At 43.6% G+C, this 22,152-nt stretch overlaps 1 protein-coding gene across 1 annotated transcript; it reads right to left on the reverse strand.

Annotated features, from left to right (window-relative positions):
- Positions 1 to 2,188: 2,188 nt before the first annotated feature.
- On the reverse strand, positions 2,189 to 21,114 carry LOC127581602 (zinc transporter 2-like). The gene is made up of 8 exons (XM_052036100.1): positions 20,006 to 21,114; positions 15,312 to 15,499; positions 12,248 to 12,394; positions 9,208 to 9,361; positions 8,747 to 8,954; positions 7,224 to 7,329; positions 6,377 to 6,511; positions 2,189 to 2,709 (listed from the first exon to the last, which is right to left on the reverse strand). Exons 1-8 carry the CDS (start codon positions 20,074 to 20,076, stop codon positions 2,564 to 2,566), a joined length of 1,155 nt encoding a protein of 384 aa, XP_051892060.1. The 5' UTR covers positions 20,077 to 21,114; the 3' UTR covers positions 2,189 to 2,563.
- Positions 21,115 to 22,152: the final 1,038 nt, after the last annotated feature.

Here is a 22,152-nt window from a genome sequence, read left to right on the forward strand (position 1 = left end):
AAAAACAATAAGGACCTGGAAGCCATGTGAATTCAGAGACAGCACAGGAGACAGAGCAGTCCTTTAAGTTTAAGATAAGATATCTTTATTAGTCTCATGTACATCGAAACACACAGTGAAATGCATCTTTTGCATGGAGTGTTCTGGGGGCAGCCCGCAAGTGTCGCCACACTTCCGGTGCCAACGAAGCATGCCCACAACTTCCTAACCAGTACGTCTTTGGAATGTGGGAGGAAACCGGAGCACCCGGAGGAAACCCACGCAGACACGGGGAGAACGTACACACTCCTTACAGACAGCGGCTGGAATTGAACCCGGGTCGCTGGCGCTGTAAAGCATTACACTAACTGCTACACTACCGTGCCTGCTCGGTAGGGTCAGAGCAGGAGGCAGAGAAGCCATAGATTTCGGGTCATTATCAGAACAGTAAGTAAAAGCATTAAGACACTGGGCAGTCAAGGAACAAGCAGTCGTAAACCCATTCAGACTATTGCACTTGTTCTGCTATTCATTAACATCTTGGCAACCCATCTACTACTTGAATGCTCATAAAATATTTTTACATTCCTTTCGATGCTAACAGGTCAGTGTGTAAAGCAAGCCAGCTTCTGTGGTAAAGCTCATTATCTAAATCCTTAATCATTATCAAATTGTGGCAGGGGGACTTTGTTCATTTTCGTCTCGTTTAGAGGTGTTACATGAAAGAAACTCAAAAGACATAAATTAGCAACTTTATTAAGAAAATGATGGTAAACTATTTAATGTTTTGTCCCTCACAGTGTGAGTGTTGAAGTCTGAAGTTATTTTTGTTTCACACTTTTGAGACATTAGATGATCAAGTTAATGATTAGATAATTAAATCTGGACAGAGTGGAGCTAATCAGGATGTGTATAATGCTTGATAGGCTTACTATCACTATTGTCAATGGTTAATTGACTAGAAACCTGTTAACCCAATTCCCGACTACAAATAGTAGTCAATGTAAAGTTAGATGGCATGCAGCTGATGCTGGTGTGTGTGCACAACTGAGCCAAAGGGAAGAGGTGGAGACCCCAATCTGAAGAGCAGATTTGAACAAACCCATCTAGCTGTCCAGAGATTGAATCCACAAACTCCAACCTTAATTCCGGCAATGGTTTCTTGAATACGGTGTACAATTGATTCTGTTGATGTTACAATACTTGCACCCAATGAAGTTACCAAACGGAATCATCAACAGCATTATCACTGTGTGGCAAATGTCTACAAGACTAGTGAGCGTTAACAGATGAAAATATTTAAAAATGCAACAAGTTACAGTGATCTTGTACCACCTAATTCAAGAAGGGGAAAAGATGCAAGAATTGTGAACAAAGGACAAAATTATTGGGTACATCTTATAGTATCGACACATGGCCTCTGAAGTGTCCTGTTATTTTATGACCATCATCTGCAGCCTTGATATTCTCTTTGACCAAGCTTTTGTGATACATCCTAATATCTCATTTGGCCTGGTAAAGCAAATTGGGATGTTTTATGTTGAAGGTGCTATTAAAATGCAACTTGTTCTTTTATATCACAGGTGGTCCTGGATTAAGGTAGAATGTTGACTGGGTCATTGGCAAGTATTCCCTGCCCTTGAAGGAGGGCCATTGAATCTCTTAACATTCACCAGATGAGGATGTATCACTAGCAAACAGCAGTGTGTGATAGTGTCACAGGGATGCAGCATCAGCCCAGATTGTGTGCTCAGCTGCTCTATCAACCTTGTAGTCAGGTGACAAGTAACCCTAACTAAAACCACAAAATAACTCAGCTCAGGAGGCCACTTTGCCCATCAAGCACAGTCTGCTCTCTGAAAGAGCTATCCAATTCATCTCAAACCCTTGCAGTTCTTCAGTTATTATTGAATCTGCTTCCACCACCAGTGCTGCACATTTCAGATTACAAGTCACTACCCAAAATATTTTTCTCTGGTTCTTTTGTCAATTTCCTTAAATGGTCAATCAGACTTATAGAACTCAAGATATCAGTGGGGAAAGAAATGGATTGCTCTTTCAAAAGGGATGACAATATTTTGAAAATGGTGTTTATTTTCATTAAGCAAAAACTTACATTAAGAACTTTTGTATGAATATGAACAACTTGGATCTAACAGTGAATGATAACAATAATTTTTAAAAAGTGGCAGTGTTAATCTTCCTTTAATTTAGTCATTTTGACACAAAAGATGCCAGAAGAGTAATTCGTAAAACATGGTATATCCATGAAGTGTAGCTCAATTCTCTTTCCCCAAAGGACACCAGCATAACCAGGGATAATCCCTTCTAGTGCCCCCTAACCAAATATTAACATTATTGCTCGTATAATTTTGAAGTCTCGTTTATAGCTGCTCTTTGATTACAAGAGCCTGACTCTTGAGCTTCCAACATGCAAAAAAGACATCTGCAACTGGGTGATGTGCAAAGTCAAATCACCTTACATATCATCTTGCTCCCATACAACTTTTTCACATGTGATTATCTGTGGTCAGAGTAGATGTCTCTATCAGACATACTAGAGAAATTCCAAGCACCTGTGCAGCTAGTCTCTAGGCTCCTGGCATTCCCTGCATTTGATCATAACGTCAGAGTAACTCTCTATTTGAATAGTGATGGAGTAGAAGTCAAACTTGCTCTGGAGCACTTGGTTAACTTCAGCCAATATAACCTGAGCATTTGCCTCTTCGTCTGTAAGAAACACAACTGTTAGATCACATAAAAATTGGTGGGCATGTTAAAAAAAGGGTTAAAGAAATGAGGAGCTTGATCTCAGGTGAGGTTTGGAAGAGAAAGTTAAAAAATAAAGATCTGCAGAGGCTGAAAACCTGAAATACAAACCAGACTGCCAGAAATATTCAGTGTATTATCAGAGTGCAACACAAACCCTCCACAGTTACTGTCTGATCTGCTGAGTATTTTCTGTATTTACTTCCAGAGGACTCCGTTCATTTCTGGGCAGTATGTCTCAGGAAGATTATATTGACTGTGGAGAGGGTACAGCACAGTTTCAGCAGAATGATATACAGGTTAGAATACAGGATAAATTGCATAGATTAGATTTATGTTCCCTTGGATATAGAAGATTAGGGGGTGTTCTAAATGCAGGATTAGGAATGATTTTAGGGCCAATATAGATGATCTAGTTAATGATTAGATAATTGAAACCAGATAGAGTGGAGTTCAGAGCAAGTGGGTACAATGTTAAAATTAGAGATAGACTATTCAGAGAGGATCTCATCACAGGACATTGAAATCTGGAACTTCCCCCCAAAGCAGTTAAGGTTGGGTATCACTTTTAACTTTTAAAACATTTTCAAAACTTTAAGTGGATAGATATTTTGCAAGCAAGGTTACTGAGGATTATAAAAGCAAGGCAAGTAGATATTACAATAAGGTCCATCATTATTTAACTGAATTATGCTGCTAGCTCAAAGAGTTAAAATCCTGTTCATATATCAACCCTCATCTTTGTGTTGGAGGCAAGCCATCAGTGTAAGCTAATCTGCTGAGCAAAACTGCAGCTTCAGTCACCTTATTGGGATCTGATTGCATCGCTCTGCTCAGGATTATATTTTGTTACTCCCTTGCCTCTCCAACCCATCCTCATCCCCGTCCCTCACACTTGCCCCTCCTCACTCTACTCTCACCATGTCTCCAGCAGGCAGCCAGGATTTTCAAATCTCTTTCCTGTAAAGGGAGCTTTATGGCACGGTCTCCCTCTCAGGAAGGCCAAAATTACAGCTGGCACCTTCCAATTCTACTCAAGCACTAGGAGCCTAGCTTCAAACTCTTAAAGTATTCAATATCACTCCAACATGAATGCTGGGAATGTGAGGTACAAGTCTTAAATGGCTAATTATCTGAAATTGTTGAATTCAACACAAGCTTGAGGAACAGTATCTCATCTTCTGATGACACATTATATGGGGACAGGGCAGGAAATAAGCTGGTGCTTGAGGTAAATGATCAGTCATGATCTTGTGAATTGAAGGACTTGACTGGCTAATCCTCCTTTTTCCTTATGATCTCGCATGGTAATTCAGATTTCATTCATCTCCTCCTAATTATAACCTTCCTTTACAACCCTCCTTCAGCTTGATCCAATGCCACTTGTGTCATTCAGTCTCACCTAGCCTCCACCTAACCACCGTCCTTCAGGGACTCTCATCCCCCACCTCCGTTCTCGAGTATAAAACTCATTTCGTTTCTAACTTTCCGCACTTCTGAAGAAAGGTTAGTGACCTGAAACATTAACCCTATCTTGCCTTAGATGCTGCCTGACCTGGTGAATATTTCCAGCATTTAATATTTTTATTATTGGTAAGTCTTGCTTTAGGTGCACAATAGCCCCATCATCTGGTGCTAGGTGGTATAAAAATCATTCACAATCTGAGCAGATCCAAATTTGTAATAATTCTCATAAACAAATTTGTAATAATTCTCATAAACTGAAAGGAATTTTTTAAAAGTTGGGGGAAAATAAAATCATGGTGCACTTTTTCTTCCTGCCTAATAGGGAAGAAACAATGGCTTGTCTAGGTTTCTGATCTCATTATTCCAGCAGTGCGGAAGCAAGGGTAGGACCTTTGACTTCCAGGAATATACACGAGTCTTAAGGAATCAAAGATTCATTACTGCAGGCCATTATGTAAAAAATGGAGTGGAATTGTCGATGTTTCAGGTCAAAACCCTGCATCAGAACTGAGAGGTCTTGTGTATTCAACATTTAGCTATCCCCTCAAACCTTATAGAATCGACATGTCAATGAGATCACATTAAATCTTCCAAGTTCCACAATGACAGAGCAATCTACTTGTTCTCAAGGATTAATTTAATTAGTAATACCGTGCTAATATACCTATCTGTGTGAATGGACACCAATAAACTACTTACAAGACCAAGAGAGGTCTCATTATAGCCCTGTACCAAAAGCAACTCAGGAGAAATAAATGATTGGGCAATAAAACGTCCTTCTGATTCTTTGATCATTTATTCATTAGTTGCAAAAGTTTCAGAGGTGGGAAAGAAAGCTTTTTTGTCTGACACTCAAGAACCAGCAGAGTGGTATAGCAGTCAGTGCTGCTGTCTCACAGCTCCAGGAACCCAGATTCGATCCTGACCTTGGGCGTTTGCACATTCTTCCTGTGACTGCAGGTTTCAGCAGGGCTCTCTGGTTTCCTGCCACGTCCCAATGACTGCTGGTAGGTTAATTAACTGCTGTAAATTGCCCCTTAGTGTAGTCTGTGGCCTCCTGCATTGTTACAAAGCAAACTAGAGGAACAACATCTCCTCCTTCATCTGGGCACATTACAGCCTCAGGAGCCAAACTGAATTCTTGAACTTTAGACAACTTGCTCTTTCTTTCTGTTTGTATCAGGACTTGCCATTTTTGCCCCTCTTCCTTCTTTTATTTTGATATAGGCCGGACTACACAGCATTACCTGGGCTTTACAATATTAGCAACACAATACACAGACAAAGGAGCTTAACTACACCTTAACACCACATCATTTCACCCTATCACAGAAATCCCCTTTGTTCCTCCCACTGCCCTGCTACCTAGACTAACTCATTTTCTCTCTTTCTTGGTTCTGATGAAGGATCTTTGACATGAAACGTTAACTGTTTCTCTTTCCACAGATGCTGCCTGACCTGCTGAGTATTTCCAACATTTTCTGTTTTTATTTCAGATTTCTAGTGTCTGCACACAAAAAATTCTGCAGATGCTGGAATCTGGAGCAATACACAAAAAGTGCTGGAGGAACTCAGCAGGTCAGGCTATGGAGGGATTTCCAGTGTCTGCAGTTTTCTACATTCATAATACAGATTGATCAGGAGAAGAGCAGGATGAGTTTCAAGCTCTCCTCCTTGGGTTCTTTCCCTGAGTTAATGAGGTAAAAGAAAAGTATATGTTTTGTAAACATGCGACCTTCTGCACCCTTGATATTTTTAATACCTCTATATATCTTTTACAATTTCAGGACCTTTCAAGCCTCTTTATAGCCAATGAAGTAACTTCTAAGTGAAATAGTTTACTATTTGTGCACAGCAAGTTAACATGAACAGCAGTGATGTTACTCAGGGAGTACATACTGGCTGTGACACCAGGAAGAACTTCCCTGCTCACTTTCTGATAATGCCATGGGTTCTTTTACATCCATTGATGGGGACAAACATGATGACTGTTTAATGTCTTATGCCAAAAAGGCTGCACCTGATGCTCAGCACTCCCTTGGTACCGCATTGGAAGCATCATATTGGATTGTACCCTTCGATTCTGGCAGTGAGACTTAAAGCAATTGAAATAAGACCAAATCACAACCTCACAAACAATAATCTCTACCCTGCTACTTACTGGTGGCGATGTGAACCGATAGCACTAGCTGGTTCATGGTCAGTGCCCAGATACGGAGGTTGTGCATGGCTTTCACTCCATCTATTAACAGGAGAGTCTCTTTCACATGGTTAAAATCCATTCCTATCGGAGTACCTGGATTGAAATAAAGAGTTTAGCTTTGGTAGGAATACTACACAAGACTGTCCTGGCCTGGGAAATGCTTTATTTCCAGGGCCTCCTCTGATCGCAACTGAAACTCCCGCATTTCCTACGTTCTGCAGCTTCCTTGCTTCTTTTGTTCCAAAACTCTCCTTGGCAAATTTCAACACTGTGTACAGCTCAAATCTTATTAAGACTCAGAATGTGCTGTCAACCTGCTCCCACCTTATTGGTCCATGGAAATCAAAACTTCATCTCAAAAGAGAATCCTTGGTCTCCAGCCTCTCCTCGTCACCTCCTAAGTCCCTCCACTCAATTTATCCAAATCAATGTTAATGTGGTTCCTCGAGCTATATGTATAAATCTTGGTATCCCAAGGGCCTGTTTCCTTATCATTCTCACTATATCCTCTGCTAGACTGACTGATTGTCCTTCAAACCAACAGAGCTATTTGCTTCTCTAACGCAACTGTTTCTACTCAAATTAATCACATCAATGTCCACAATTACTAATTTTAAACATACTGCCAATACCTTAAAATCATAAGTCTACCTACCACTTCCTTTGCTTCCCCCCCCAAACTTTAATGCTGCCCCTCCAAATTGTTGTTACTCATTTCTCCAAGTTTCTACGTCCTTCATGGTTTATTTGCACCTTCATTTTATTTGCTATCGAGAAATTCTTAGTGTTAAAACTCCAGACTTGCCTTCCATCAGCACACGAAGTACATCTCTCAGGATGAAGAAGGTAGTCCCAAGAACCAGTATGGAGAAGAGGAAGGTACAGATTGGATCTATAGATTTATATTCAGGCTAAACACAAATTAAAAGAAAATTACATAAATGCAATGTAACCACCTGATGCATTAGATGATTAGAATGGAAAATGACTCATTGTATGTTGAGGTGCCTTTAATCTTTTGGCCCTGGTGCCAAACCAATCCCAAGAATGTTATCACTCCAGGTAGAGAGTTGGGCTTTGACACAGGGAACAAAGATCTCAATATTTAGTGATCAAGGTCCTAGATTAACGCAGTACATCCCAAAATCTAGGGCAGCACAGTGGTGCAGCTAGAAGAGCTGCTGCCTCATAGCTCCAATGACCCAGGTTCAATCCTGACCTCAGAAGCTGTCTGTGTGGAGCTTGCATGTTGTCCTTGTGACCACATGGGTTTCCTCAGGGTGCTTAGGTTTCCTCCCACAACCCAAGGACCTGCAGGTTGGTCAGTTAATTGGCCTCTGCAAAATTGCCCCTGGAATGTAAGACCTCTCACGGTCTCCCTAGAACATAGACCATGGGAGGAGTTGTTGATCATGCGGGGCAGCATGGTAGCATAACACTATTACAGCGCCAGCGATCGGGGTTGAATTCTGCCGCTGTCTGTAGGGATTGTACGTTCTCCCCGTGACTGTGTGGGTTTCCCCCGGGTGCTCCGGTTTCCTCCCACATTCCAAAGATGTACAGGTTAGTAGGCTAATATGGGTGTAATTGGGTGGTGCGGGCTTCTCATGCCGGAAGGGCCTGTTACCGTGCTGTATAAATAAAGTTTTAAAATTCTAATACAAAATGGTGGTAATGTAGAATTAATGTCAATGGGTGGTTAATGGTCAGCACAGGCTCAATGGGCCAAAGGGCCTGTTTCCATGCTGTATCTCTCTGCGACTCTATCACTACTTTGCCCCTCTATTAGTGACAACACCTGTGGCTGTGTTGGCTTTTTAATGACCTCCCTGAAATTATCTGCCTCTCATTCTTCCTACAAAGTGATCCTTAAAACATGCCTTTGACTAAAATTTGTTCACAATTCCTACTATTGCCTTTTGTGCCTCAATGTTAAATTTTATTTAATGTATAATCCCCTGAGTGTCTTGGAACATTTTACTAGACTACTATAGCCAGCTCTCCATGGAGAGTCCCAGAGTCACTGCAATTTAACATTGTTCTCCTGGACAATTGCTGTAGCTAACTGGGAGTAAAATCATCGCAACCATTAAAAAGGTTTTCTTTCCTCTCTGTTATTTTTGAACACTCATTTATTGTGTAAAAATACACTGGAGAATGGGAAAGAAGTGTGTTTGATTGGGCAGGGTAGCTGTATACAAGTGATCATACTGCAAAACCTCCAGAGATCCATCCAAGCTGTCTTGTGCAAACTTTTTCCAAACCCACTTTCTCCTTTCTAAAACTACCAGTTATTAAGGGTGATGTACCTGAAGCATTGCCACATACCTCAAAATAGATGACATAAGCAGCAATCAGCACGCCAAAACTCTGCAACAGGTCTCCAACCACATGGATGAAGGCAGCTCGTACGCTGGGGTTTACCTGGGCACTGAACTTTGACCGCTGGGGGGTGGATTCTATGTCATGTGATCTGACCTCTCTTGTACTGCCATGGCTGTGGTTGTGACCAGACTGGTGAAGGACGATGGCCATCCTGTGAAAGTGTGGAGAAGCAGGCAGAGGAAGAAATCAGGATTGGGGGAGTAGTAAACTTTACAACACCAGGTTTAAGAAATAAAAACACATTGAAATAGCTACGAAAAGATAGTAGGGCTCGCTTATGGTCAAGTCTTCAAAGTCATCTGAAACTGCACCTCTACCTGGATCCATCACCCCTTGTGACAGGAACAGAAAAAAAAACATTTTAAAAAGCAATTGCAAAATTCTACTGACAAGAGGATACTCACACAATGTTAATGCCAACAGCACAGCCCGACGTGATCAGCATTACTGCCCCATCAATTTCATACTCCTCGGAAATGAGTCGCTCGGCTGCCAGGTACACCAGGACCCCAGTCACCACCCAGATGGACAACACTGAAAACAGGGCCCCTAGAATCTCTTTAGGGCATCAGCCAAAAAAAAAGAAGAGTTATTTTTCACAAGACAGAAGAATAAAAAGAATATGCGAGGAATACTTTGATTTATGATGCCAAAGGATATTTATTCTCCTTCCAGTTTCTTTATAAAGAGAAAACAGAGCAGAGACCAGATAGAAACTTATAGAAATAGTTCGATAAGGTGGATGTAAAAAAGTTCTTACTTGTGGAAAGTATAAAACCAGGGGCCATGAACAAGATAGTCACTGCTAAATCCAATAGAGAATTCTGGAGAATCTCTAACCCCGACAGTGGCTAGAATGTGGAATCCACTGCCAGAAGGGAGTAGTGGAGATGAACAATATGGATGCATTTAGAGGGGAGCTAAATAAGTATGTGGAAATGAAGAAGGATGCAGGTTTGTGTGGAGCATACACGGTCACAGATAAATTGGGCCAACTGGCAAGTCATTCATGACATGCAAGTCATGAATCCATTCCTCAGGTATGAACCTGGAGAACTGAACTTTAAACAACAGAAGAGGACCGCAAGGAGCAGGAGGAGGGCATTCAGTTCCTTGACAATGGCCCACTATTCAGTCAGGTCCAGGTTGATCTGCACCTCTAACTTCCACATTGCCACATTTACTCCACATCCACTGATGCTCGCACCCAATCAATAGAACACTTCAGGTCTAATCCAGCAGGAGTCACTGTATAACAAGCTGATAAAAATCTGCCTCCCTTCCCCACCTCCAGGCCTTGCAAGAATTCCAATCCAATCACTGATGAGAGACGGAACACAGCACTGGCTGGCCTGAAGAATAGATATGTGTATGAAAGTGTATAATCTTGTCACTACAATGAAGCACCCAAAAGATAGTCATTTTCTGGCTATCCTTTCAAAACCAGCTTAAGAAAACACACAACATAGCTTTGATACCCACTAACATCAGCAAATACAAAGGAATTGTCAATATAGTCTTCAGGATGCCAAATCGCACAAAAGGAAATGGGTTGCAAGTCCAGCAGGAGGCTACAGTGAGATATAAGGAAGATAGGACAAATGGCACCCATGGTACTCTCCTTAAATCTAGTGTTTTTTTAAGTTCTTCTTACGCTATGTTCATATTTTTAAGCATACCTGGTGTTTCTGGCATGGCACTAAGAGAAAAGTGGAGTGCTTATATTGTATACAACTGCAAGTTTGTCTATTTAATCATAAATACAGAGTTTACAACAAAAAAAGCAATAGGATCCATGGCAAAGTAAGCAAGTGAAGGTGCTCCCTCAATCACAACAAAGTACACCAGACACATGCAAGAGAAGGAAATTCTGAAAACTTTATACCCCAATACCCCCACCATCAATACAGATAATGATAGGAGCAGAATTGGACTCAAAAGTGACCATAGATTTGACAAAAGGCGGCGGTCTGTAGCACAGCCAGACAATTTGATTTTATTCTGCCCGACCTCTTGAAACCAATCTCAACCCCCCAGTCTCCAAGACCTTAATTCATTTAAGATTCACAAACTTTTCCCTACTAGGCATTCAAGCAGTTAGTAACACAGGCAACTGTGGGCGGCACGGTAGCGTAGCAGTTAGCGCGACGCTATTACAGCGCCAGCGATCAGGATTCAATTCCCATCACTGTCTGTAAGGAGTCTGTACATTCTCCCATGTCTGCGTGGGTTTCCTCCAGGTGCTCCGGTTTCCTCCCACATTCCAAAGACGTACGGGTAGGTTAATATGGGTTTAAAATGGGCGACGCGGACTCGTTGGGCCGGAAGGGCCTGTCACCACGTTGTAATAAAATAACATTTTTTTTAAATTAAAAAACTCCTCTGGACCCACCTTTTCTTTCTTCACCTGATGTAGGAGTTTTATTTTTGCCACTTAATCACCGCTACACTCTGCCGTTTCATGGCTTCACCCCAATTTTTCCCTCCATCATCCCCTGCCTCCATGTGCTTAAATATTATGGAATGCCCAGAATGTTTGCTCTCTCTCAAACCAAAGATAAATTATTGCAGATATTGGAAATCTGAAGCAAAGCAGAAAATGCTAGAAATATTCAGCAGGTCAGGCAGTATTTGTGGAGAAAGAAACAAGTTAATCTTTCAGATCAATAGCCTTTTGTCAGTTAGGAGATGAAACGAGATGCAGAGAAGTGTGATTGCCAGTGTGGATGATTGATGTGGATGAGGAGTCTATGAAAGGGCAAGATGCAGGGAAGACTAAAAGGAGTGAGACTACAAGATGAAAGAAGATCATAAAAGGGAACAAGAAGGTCATTCCAGAGGAGGCATAAATGCAGAATAATTGTCTGAAATTATCAGAGGGATTAATCTGGAAATCTGAACTATGGAAAACTGTTGAGTTCCATGTCAAGCCTGGAAGGTCAGGAGTGCCTAGTTGGAAGATGAGGTGCTGTTCCTCAAGCTTACGTGAAGCTTCGCTGGAACAGCACAAGAGGCCAAGGCCAGAGTGGGAACTCTGTTAGAGGTAAAGTGACAGGTGACCCAAGTCGGAAGGTATTCCACGAACCAAATATTGCAATCTGCAACTGGTCTCCCCGGTGTAGAGGAGGCCATGGCATTAGTAGTGAATCCAGTACAGTAAAATGATAAAAGTACAAGGACTGATTCTTGTGTGAAGAGCGTTTTGATGACACAAATGAGGACTATCCTGCAGAGTACTTCCAGAATTTCTGATTTCCAGCATTTGGATTTCAATTACTGAGCATTTCTATCTGGTTTAAATTGCCCCACAGGGCCAAAAATAACAAACACCCAGATTTGAATGCATTAAGTTTACTCAGCTGAATTTATAAAGATTAGATAATCGGTCAGCAATGATAACATTCTCTCTGTATATCTAGATATAAATGGCAGATCCAATCTCACCTGAACGGTACCAGCCAAAGTTCATGGTTTTAGTTGCAGGTCGAGAAGAAATCCACAGTGAAAACAGACTAAGTAGCTTAGAGGCTAAATCTGTCAAGAGGTGAGCAGCATCGGTCATGACAGCCAGGCTCTGAGCCATGTATCCCCCTGAATGAGAAAACAAATGGTTAGCAAGGTTCATAACATTTGAATACCACGTCCTCCCTGCATTGATTTCAGCCACCCTAGTAGAAGAGAAACAAGAGACCTCAGGTGCTGGAATCTGGCGCCAAAAGCAAACTGCTGAAAGAACTCTGCAGTCAGGTAACATCTGTGGAGGCAAAAGCGATGGTCGAGACCCTGCATAAGGACTAGGTGGGGGGGGGGGGGGGGGGGGGGAAGAAGTTGGCCGGTATATACATGCCTAGTGGAGGGGTGGGACAGGAGCTAGTAAATGGGTGGAATTAGCTGGGTGGGGAAGGGGGGAGAGATTAATGGAAAAGGTGAATGAAGGGAGTTAGAACCTGGGAGGACTGGTAGGACTGGGAAAAGAACACAAGGGGTGTGGGTGGCCTGATATTGGAAAATTCAATGTTCACACCGTTGGGTTGTAAGCTACCCAAGTGAATTGTGACTTTGCGTTTGGCCTCACTGTGGCAGTGAAGAAGGCAAAGGACAGATAGATCAGTGTAAGGATGGGAAGGGGAGTTAAAATTACACGTAACTGGAAGTTCAGGATGGCTATTGCGGACAGAGCACGGGTGGTCTGCAAGACAGTTGCCTAGTCCATGCTTGGTCTTGCCGATGTAGAGGAGACCACATCGTGATCACTGAATGCATTAGACCAGGTTGGAGGAGGCGCACGTGAACCTCTGCCTCACCCGGAAGGGCTATTTAGGTCCTTGAAATTGTGGTGAGGGAGGAGGGGAAGGGACAAGTGTTAAATCTCCTATGATTGCAGGGGAAAGTGTCAGAGCATGGGGAGTGGTGGGTGGGAAGGGATGATTTGACCAGGAGTCAGGGACAGAATGGTCTCTGCAGAAGGCAGTAAGGTGGTGGGATCCCATGGAAGCTGGGGGAAATGGCATAGGATGATATACTGGATGTGGAGATTGGTGGGGTGAGAGGTGAAGACCAAGGAAACACCATCTCTGTTCTCTATTCATGAGTCCTGATGAAGGGTCTCAACCAGAAACGTCGACTTTTCATTTCCCTCCATAGATGCTGAGTTCCTCCAGCATTTTGTGTGTGTTGCTTCAGATTCTAGTATCTGCAGAATATCTTGTGTCATCATCTCTGTTCTGTCTGGGGAAGGGGGGTGGTGAGAGCAGATGTGCGGGAAACGGAGGGAATGCGCGGGAGGCTCCATCAACTTCAACAGAGAGGATGCCCGTTTTCAGAAAAAGGACACTTCAGAAGTCCTGGAGTGGAAAGATGCAGCAGAGACGAAGAAAGTGAGAAAAAGGGATGGCTTCCCTACGGGAGACAGGATGGGAGGAGGTGTTGTCGAGGTAGGTGTGGGAGTGAGTTGGTATATCAGCAACTAGTTTGTCTCTTGAGATGGAGACAGAGATAGCCAGAAAAGGAAGGGAAGCATCAGAGGTAGTCCAGGTGAACTTAAGGGCAGAGTACAAGTTGGTGGCCAGCAAGCCCTGCACGTTTGGAGGGGATATGGTTGGACTGGGTGAGGGGAGTGGAAAAAAGTCAAGCCAGCCAATGTCACGTTGGCAATTGGAAATGAAAAGGTTAACTGAGGGGGAAAAACCGGCAGGGGGTGTCCAAGAGGAGGGGGAAATATGGGAGACAGAAGAACAGGTCGCCAGTGGGGGTAAGGGTTCCTTGTTGAAGAAATAGGCTCGGAGGTGGAGATGATGGAAGAAGAGCTCAACATCACGTTGGGCCTGAGCTCATTGAGATACGGGTGCAGGGGTACAAAGGCGAGGCCTCTGCTGAGGACTGATCGTGCAGTGTCAGGGAGGATGGGGAAGATATGGCAAAGGTTGAAGCTGGGGTGAGGTGTGGGATCAGAGGAGGGGCATGGGAGAGAGGGTTCAGGTGGGATAATGGAGAGGGGGAAGGGATGTTAGAGGGGAGGGAGAAGGGTAGAGGGTGGTGTTGGGGCTAGAGGTAGGGGTAGGGGAAGCAGGGAGAGCAAGGAGGCCTCTGTGGAGCATTAGGGGCTTGGACCTGGATCCAAGCTAGTAGGATGGTAGAGCCTAGCCATCAAATCCCTCACTCCTTAAGACTGCTCCCCTTTTTCGCATCCAGTTCTAGCACCAACTGTTTTCAAAGCAACCTCTCCTCAGGGCTTGAACCTAAGCAGAGAGTTTCACTGAGGTATTGACCAAATTGGGGACTTGCAGTGTCCTCTCACGTGATGTCTACACAGAATCAATCCAGCAAGTCACTTGTGAGCAGGAATGGGAGTCTTGTCCAAATTCTGTCAACCTCCCATGTTGTCAAGACTGGTTGTTGTACGGACCAGGAGACAAAACACAAACTCAAATCTGGGCTGTCCCTATGGGTTGCATACCACACTGCATCTGCCAGAGGATTTTATTTTGTGTGTCATCTTGGGAATGCTACTTGAAGAAATCCAACAACTGTTTCCAACAAAATGTGAAATGAACATAATGGGGCAGAATCACTGCAAAAATGGACCCATTTATCTGCACCAAGGTTTCCAGTAAAGGAGGAAATCCATCACCTCCTGTGTCAGAAGATTGCGGGTTCTTTTCCCACTCCAGAGACCAGGACAATCTGTAACAAGATGCCAGCACTGCGCTGACGGAGTGCCACACTCCACAATGCAGCTTCTTGGAAAAGCCATTAAACGGAAGCCTCTCTCAGCTGGATGAGGAAGGACACGCAGCATGATTCAAAGAAGAGCAGTGGGAATTCTCCTGCTGTTTGGGCTAACATTAATCTCTCAACCAACTAGTTATCTGGTAATTATCACTGTATACTATAATTCTTCAATAACCACAATGACTGCACTTCAAATATTTAATTATCTCTAAAGCTCTTATGGACATCCTGGACACATGGATGGTGCTATATTGGTACAAGTTATTTCCTTGTTTACCTATCACTTCAGCAATTATAAAGACGAAGCAGATAGCAGAAGCTACATAGAGTCTCCAACGAGCCATCTGTCTATCCACATCACTGTGTTTTCTGGACAACTGATTAGGATGACAGTGCCAAAGTTCTAGCTTTTTCATCGTATTGTCTGCATGTGGCAGGCTACCATACAGCACATCTGACGAAATCCTACAAGCCAAAAGAGAAAAAGGTATAATTGTTTTCAGTTGCAAGTTTTCAATATACAGAAGCCAATTGGCCACGACAGTTCTATCTTTTTAAATGTTAATTTCATGCATTTCGCAATAAGAATCCATTCCCCAAAATATTTCAACTGAGTGTACATTATTGTCTTGTGGGAAAATGCATTCCACTTTTGCTGAATACATTCTTCACAGGCCTATCACCAAGTGTTTAAAATCACCTACCTGCTTCAGGCTATACAGCCTGATCTCCATTCTAAATTGGACCTATGGCATTACAGATCAGACTGAATGGGAGCTTTGTCTTGTGAGGAAATGGTGGGCAGGCGAGACTTGTAGGCATGGGATGTAGTTTGAATGAAACTCAAGACTCCAGTATGTCTTAAAAAGGGTGGATGTGGTGAGAACATTTCTTGTGGAAGAATCCAGAGCTAGCGGGTTACTGGTTAAAAATAAGAGGTTGCCTATTTAAGAAAGAGACAAAGTGAAATGTTTTCTCCCAGACTTGTGTAAATTAAGTATTAATTCTTTGCATAATCCATTGCTTCTTTACTGTTAGACCTTCTGATGTTGTTACCCAATCTACCATAGCCAAAGTACCGCAAAATAACAAATTTCATGTCATATGTCAGTGATAATAAATCTGATTCTGGTTCTCCTACTTGTGCCTCATACCTTTGTTGTTTGCTTTGTTTAAATTTAAGACCCTGGTTTCAGATTGAACTAAATCTCTTTCAATCTTTATATAAAATTCTATCATACTATGATCATTTTTCCCCAAGGACCTCTTAACTATCAGATTATTAATAAACCCTTTCTCATGGCAATATACTAGATTGAAAATAGCCTGTACCCTCACTGGTTCCTCAATATTCCAGAAAACCTTTTCATGTCCATGTTTGTCCTCCACACACTATTTTGGTTTATCCAGTCTATATGCATGTTCTCCCCTGATTACTCTTCTCACAACTTTTTCCACACAGGGTGTGGTGGGTAAGTGGAACAAGCTGCCAGAGAAGAAGGTAGAGGTGAGTACAATTAAAATGTTTAAAAGATATTTGGACAGGTACACGGATAGGAAAGGTTTAGAAGACACAGGCCAAATGCAGGCAAATGGGACTAACTCAGGAGGCAAGTTGGCCAGCATGGATGAGTTGGGCCAAAGGGCCTGCTTCCATGCTGTATAACTCTGCGATTCTAAGTGCCTCTAACTTTCGCTGTTCTGTATCACTACTACTGTTTGGGGGCCTTTATAAAATTCCCACCAATGTTTTCTACCATGTGCTGTGTCATAGTTCCACCCAAACTAATATGACTACTTTAGTTTCAGAGCTATAATCCTTCCTCTCTACTACTTTTACTGCATCCTTTATAATCAGGATGCTCCTTTTCCATTTTGCTTATCTCTTTCCTATGGCATAGAATGAGGCCATGTGGCCCATTGGGTCCACGCCAGCCCTCAGGGCAATCCCATCTCCCATTTATTTCCCTCTCACACATGCACATCAACTCACCATTGGAAGAGGGGACCGGGTGTAGCGTATCTAAGTTTGCTGATGACACTAAACTGAGTGGAAAAGCAAATTGTGCAGAGGATGCGGAGAGTCTGCAGAGAGACATAGATAGGTTAGGTGAGTGGCAAGGGTCTGACAGATGGAGTATAATGTTGGTAAATGTGAGGTCATCCACTTTGGAAGGAAAAATAGAAAATCAGATTATTATTTAAATAGTGAAAGATTGCAGCATACTTTTTTTCCAGAGTGACTTGGGAGTTCTTGTGCATGAATCGCAAAAGGTTGGTTTGCAGGTGCAACAGGTTATCAAGAAGGCAAATGGAATGTTGGCCTTCACTGCTGGAGGGACTGAATTTAAGAGCAGGAAGGTTATGCTTCAAACGTACAGGGTACTGGTGAGGCTGCACCTGGAGTACTGTGTAATGTTCTGATCCCCCTACTTGAGGAAGTATATACTAGCTTTGGAAGTGATGCAGAGGAGGTTCACCAGGTTGGTTCCGGAGATGAGGGGGTCAGCCTATGAAGAGAGATTAAGTCACCTGGGACTATACTCACTGGAATTCAGAAGAATGAGATGGGATCTTACAGAAACATATAAAATTATGAAAGGGATCGATAAGATAGAGGCAGGAAGGTTGCTTCCACTGGTAGGTGAGACTAGAACTAGAGGACATAGCCTCAAGATTTGGGGGCATAGATTTAGGACGGAGATGAGGAGAAACTGCTTTTCCCAGAGAGTAGTGAATCTGTGCGATTCCCTGCCCAGGGAAGCAGTAGAGGCTACCTCATTAAATATATTTAAGACACAATTAGATAGATTTTTGCATAGTAGGGGAATTAAGGGTAATGGGGAAAAGGCAGGTTGGTGGATCTGAGTCCACGGCCAGATCAGCCATGATCTTATTGAATGGCGGAGCAGGCTCGACGGGCCAGATGGCCTACTCCTGCTCCTATTTCTTATGTTCTTATGTAACTGCCCCCAATTCTCCTGCTACTCACCTACAGCAGCAGCAATAAACATTAACCATTTAAGCTAGCAGCATGGCTTTGTGATGTGCGAGAAAATCCTGTGCTCACAGGGAGAATCTGTAAACTCTACACAAACAGCACCTAAGGTTACGATTGAACCTGAGTCACTGCAACAGTATGGCTGCAGTACTGGCTGCTGCAATATTTAATTCCCAACCTCAGTAACTTTGCACCCATGTTCCTGTAGAACATAGAGGACATAGAAAACCTACAGCACAACTTAGGCCCTTCGGCCCACAAAGCTGTGCTGAACATGTCCCTACCTTAGAGACCTTATAGCCCTCTATTTTTCTCAGCTCCATGTACCTATCCAAAAGTCTCTTAAAAGACCCTATCATATCCGCCTCCACCACCATTGCCGGTAGCCCATTCCACGCACTCACCACTTTGAGTAAAAAAAAACTTACCCCTGACATCTCCCCTATACCTACTCCCCAGCACCTTAAACCTATGTCCTCTTGTGGCAACCATTTCAATCCTAGGAAAAAGCCTCTGACTATCTACCTGATCAATGCCTCTCATCATCTTATATACCTCTATCAGGTCCCCCCTCATCCTCCGTCGCTCCAAGGAGAAAGGGCTGAGCTCCCTCAACCTGCTTTCATAAGGCATGCTCCACAATCTAGGCAGCATCCTTTTAAATCTCCTCCGCAACCTTTCGATGGCTTCCACATCCTTCCTGTAGTGAGGTGACCAGAAATGAGCACAATACTCCAAGTAGGCTCTGACCAGGGTCCTGTAATGGCTAATGAGAGTGTCCCCATTTAATTCTATTTGCACCACTAGATCATCCATCTTGTCACAAATGCAGTGCCCATTCAGATCAACAGCCTTCAATTTTTACCATTTTCCTCCACTGAGTCTAATTGGATGCATTTCTGTGTAGTTTCTTCCCCCCGCAAGATGACGCTGGATCGTGGCGACTCATTGCAAGCTGCTCTCTGCAGACCTACTCAGTTTACCAATAGTATCACTTCCTTACGGAGTTCTAGATATCATCACCCAGTTTACTCTTCAACACCATTGTCTTCTCCTTCCTCTTAAATTTCGCCTCGGTAGAACCCTCCTCTATTTAATTTAGTGCCTTGTCTACAGATTTAGATTTTCCATTTGCTAGGAAACTCATCCCAGTCTGATTCATTTATACCTGCCCCAATATTCCTCTCTACCCGGCATTGATATCAGGTACCCCATACCAATCTTCGAGCCACTCTTTAATTATTTTTGCCCCTATACCAATTGTCATCCAGAGATTATTACTTGAGACACCTTTGCTTGTGATTTTGGACTCTAACTACTCATGCTCCTTCACCAGAACCTCATTTGCAGCTGTACCAACATCGTTGGTTTCCACAGGGATCAAGGTAACCAGGACTTTCCCTCCCACTGTCCAGCCCCAATGATACGTTCTTAACCCTGGCACTGGTTAGGCAACACAGCCTTTGTGATTGGTGCTTACAGCCAGAGAGACTCTAACTTGATCGCAACTAACCTCCTGGCCACAGTACTGTGATCATACGCTCTGTTGTCCCTGCTCCTGAGAGCCTTGTACCTCTTGGGTAAGAGGATTGATGCTATTCCAGTGCTACCTTTTGGATCCCCAAATATGTTTCAGTCACTGTCGCATTCGTCACACATTCTTATCCTTCTCAACTGACCAATTCTGCATTATTTAATCAACGAGCGAGTTGTGGTGACTGCCTCTGGGAACGTAGTATCCGGGTAACCCTGCGTCCTATTTGTTTTTCTGCGATTCGCTAAAGACTCGATGCTAGCCCAAACTTTTTTTTGAGCCGTACTTCAATTCTTAATTGATAAAGGAAGGTGCCACCCTGTTGAACGACAGATTAAAAACAGGAGAGAGAAAGAGACAGAGAGAAAGAAAGAGAGAGAGAAAGAGAGAAAGCAAGCAAGCAAGCAAGCCCCGTGACGCCCCCATCGCCACTCACCCGGCGGTAGGACAGGGTCGCTGGGGCGATAATTCCTTCAGAAGCGGCAAGGTCTCGCTCATTTCCTCCATCGATTTAAACTCCTTCGGAAGGGGAATTCTTGTGAAATGGAGAGAAAGCTCCGAATCCCACTATCAAAATTGGGAACCGTGCCTTGGAAAGTCCCGAAGCTCCTCGGGACGCAGGAACGGCCGGGAGACAGCAGGGAGGGTGATTTGAACACTTTTAACAAGTTTTGGACCGTGTGAAAGAACTTAATCCGGCTCTCTAGAGCATCATTGCACTCGGACGCAAGCTTGCTTTGAAACTTGGCAATCATTTTCTACTGGTTGCTTTTGGAAGAAAAGGGGATGGCGTATATAGAAAAAGAACGCAATTTTGCTGAACTTTAGGTCCGTGCGGATACTTGGCGTTCAAACTAAGACGGCTCCCGGCTCGCCAGCACTGAGGCTCGGTGGGACAAGGGCGAGGCATTCAGTGCAGCAAACTTTTCAGGTTAAAAAGAAAGTCCCAAGTGTCATCACAAGAAATATTATCTAACACCATTTTAATTTATCACAGAATCAGATGTGATGTGGATTGAAACACAAACTTGGCCGCTTCTGGAAATAGCACGTTTCAGTGTGCATGCGCATGCCTTTGACCTGAATGTTGGAAGCAATACTTTCTTCCTTGTCCTGAACGTGCTGTTGGAGGTTCGGGTTCTAAGACACCTCTTAAAGGGGATAGGGCGGTGGGAGAACGATTATAGAGGGTTATGCATTAAATTCCAGAACTGGGGGTCCCGGCGGCTGAAGGGACTGGTGACAGTTGTGGAGCAGTGAGAAATGAGATAAGCAGGAGGCTGGGGTTGGAGAAGTTTTTGGAGGTTGTGGAGCTGGGGGGGGGGAAGGGTTCGAGGTTGAGAATTTTAAACCTAATGTTGATTACATGGGTCAGGGAGCACAGTGGTGATGGGTGAACTGGGCCTGGTGTGAGTTAGGATACTCCCCTCCCCCCATGGGGCACCTGCCTCCTTACCTTTGACCCATCCCCCGGTGGATCTGCTCTCCCCTCCTCCCCCGCACCTGCCCATCACTGTCTCTCACCGGCATCCACCTATCACCACCTTGTGCCCACCCTGCCTCCCCTCTTTAGTCCACCTATCACTGCTCTGTTGCCCCCCTTCCCCCCAGTATATTGGGCTTCCCCTTTTCCTATCTTCAGTCCTGAAGAAGGGTCCTGACCTGAAATGTTGACCATTTGCTTTCCTCCATGGATGCTGCCTGGCCGGCTGAGTTCTCCAGTATCTTGTTTTTTCATCCAGATTCCAGCATCTGCAGTCCTACAGATACAGGCAGCAATGTTTTGGAATGATGTCTGGAGGGTAGAAGGTGAGGGACCTATAGTAAGATGAGTTTTTCACTGTGCCTTGGTACATGTGACAATAATAAACCAATTCCAATTAAAGGGGCCTTTAATTTGAGCAAGGCCAGTCACTGGGAATGAGACTCAGGTAGGTTCTCCTTAATTTACTTACTTCCCTGCTATCCTTTGGGTCCCCTGCCCTCATGACAGCAGCCTCCTCCCCAAATTTCTCACCCCCTCCTGTCACCTCCAATCACTATCTCCAACTCCCAGACACCAGTTATTCTAACCCAGGCTACGATCTCAACAGCTGATCGCAGTCGAAAAACTCAGTGACCTCCTGTCCAATCCTCACTTGCTACCTCTCTCCCCAGCAACCCCATGACCTGGCCCAGACTTCCTTGTTTCACTTTGCACGCTATGCACAGTTACATCCCACAAAAGAGAAGATTTACTCTTGTGTAAGGTTGATTCAGTAGCTCCTGATGTCTTGGGCCTTGGGCACTACTAAGTTTTTAAACAGCAGTCCCATAACCAAAAGGGAAAAGGGTCATTGATGCATCACTGACTGATGGATTAATGCATCTCTGTGGGTGTTGATGAACTCAGGCCATTACTAGTTAGTGAATACACCCTCCACTCTCCTCAGCCTTTCTTAACAGTCATAACTTCTTTGAATCAGGAAATTTCCATGACCCCAAGATATTAATATCTTTCATCCTAACAATTCATTCAGAATGAAATGGAGCTACCCAGGTCACATTATCACAACACAAAGAATATATTGTGGTTAAATATAA

This window comes from Pristis pectinata, chromosome 22 (assembly GCF_009764475.1).
Source record: "Pristis pectinata isolate sPriPec2 chromosome 22, sPriPec2.1.pri, whole genome shotgun sequence".
Taxonomy (NCBI): Eukaryota; Metazoa; Chordata; class Chondrichthyes; order Rhinopristiformes; family Pristidae; genus Pristis; species Pristis pectinata.

Bases quoted from the DNA above. Each gene is read 5' to 3' on its own strand.
- LOC127581602 (XM_052036100.1), bottom strand. From the start codon at position 20,076: ATGGAGGAAATGAGCGAGACCTTGCCGCTTCTGAAGGAATTATCGCCC. The intron at 12,395-15,311 runs GTAAACAAGGAA...TTTCTCATTCAG, and splicing joins TATAATTGCTGAAGTGATAG to GGGGATACATGGCTCAGAGC. The intron at 2,710-6,376 runs GTAAGTAGCAGG...TGTTTCTTACAG, and splicing joins ATCGGTTCACATCGCCACCA to ACGAAGAGGCAAATGCTCAG.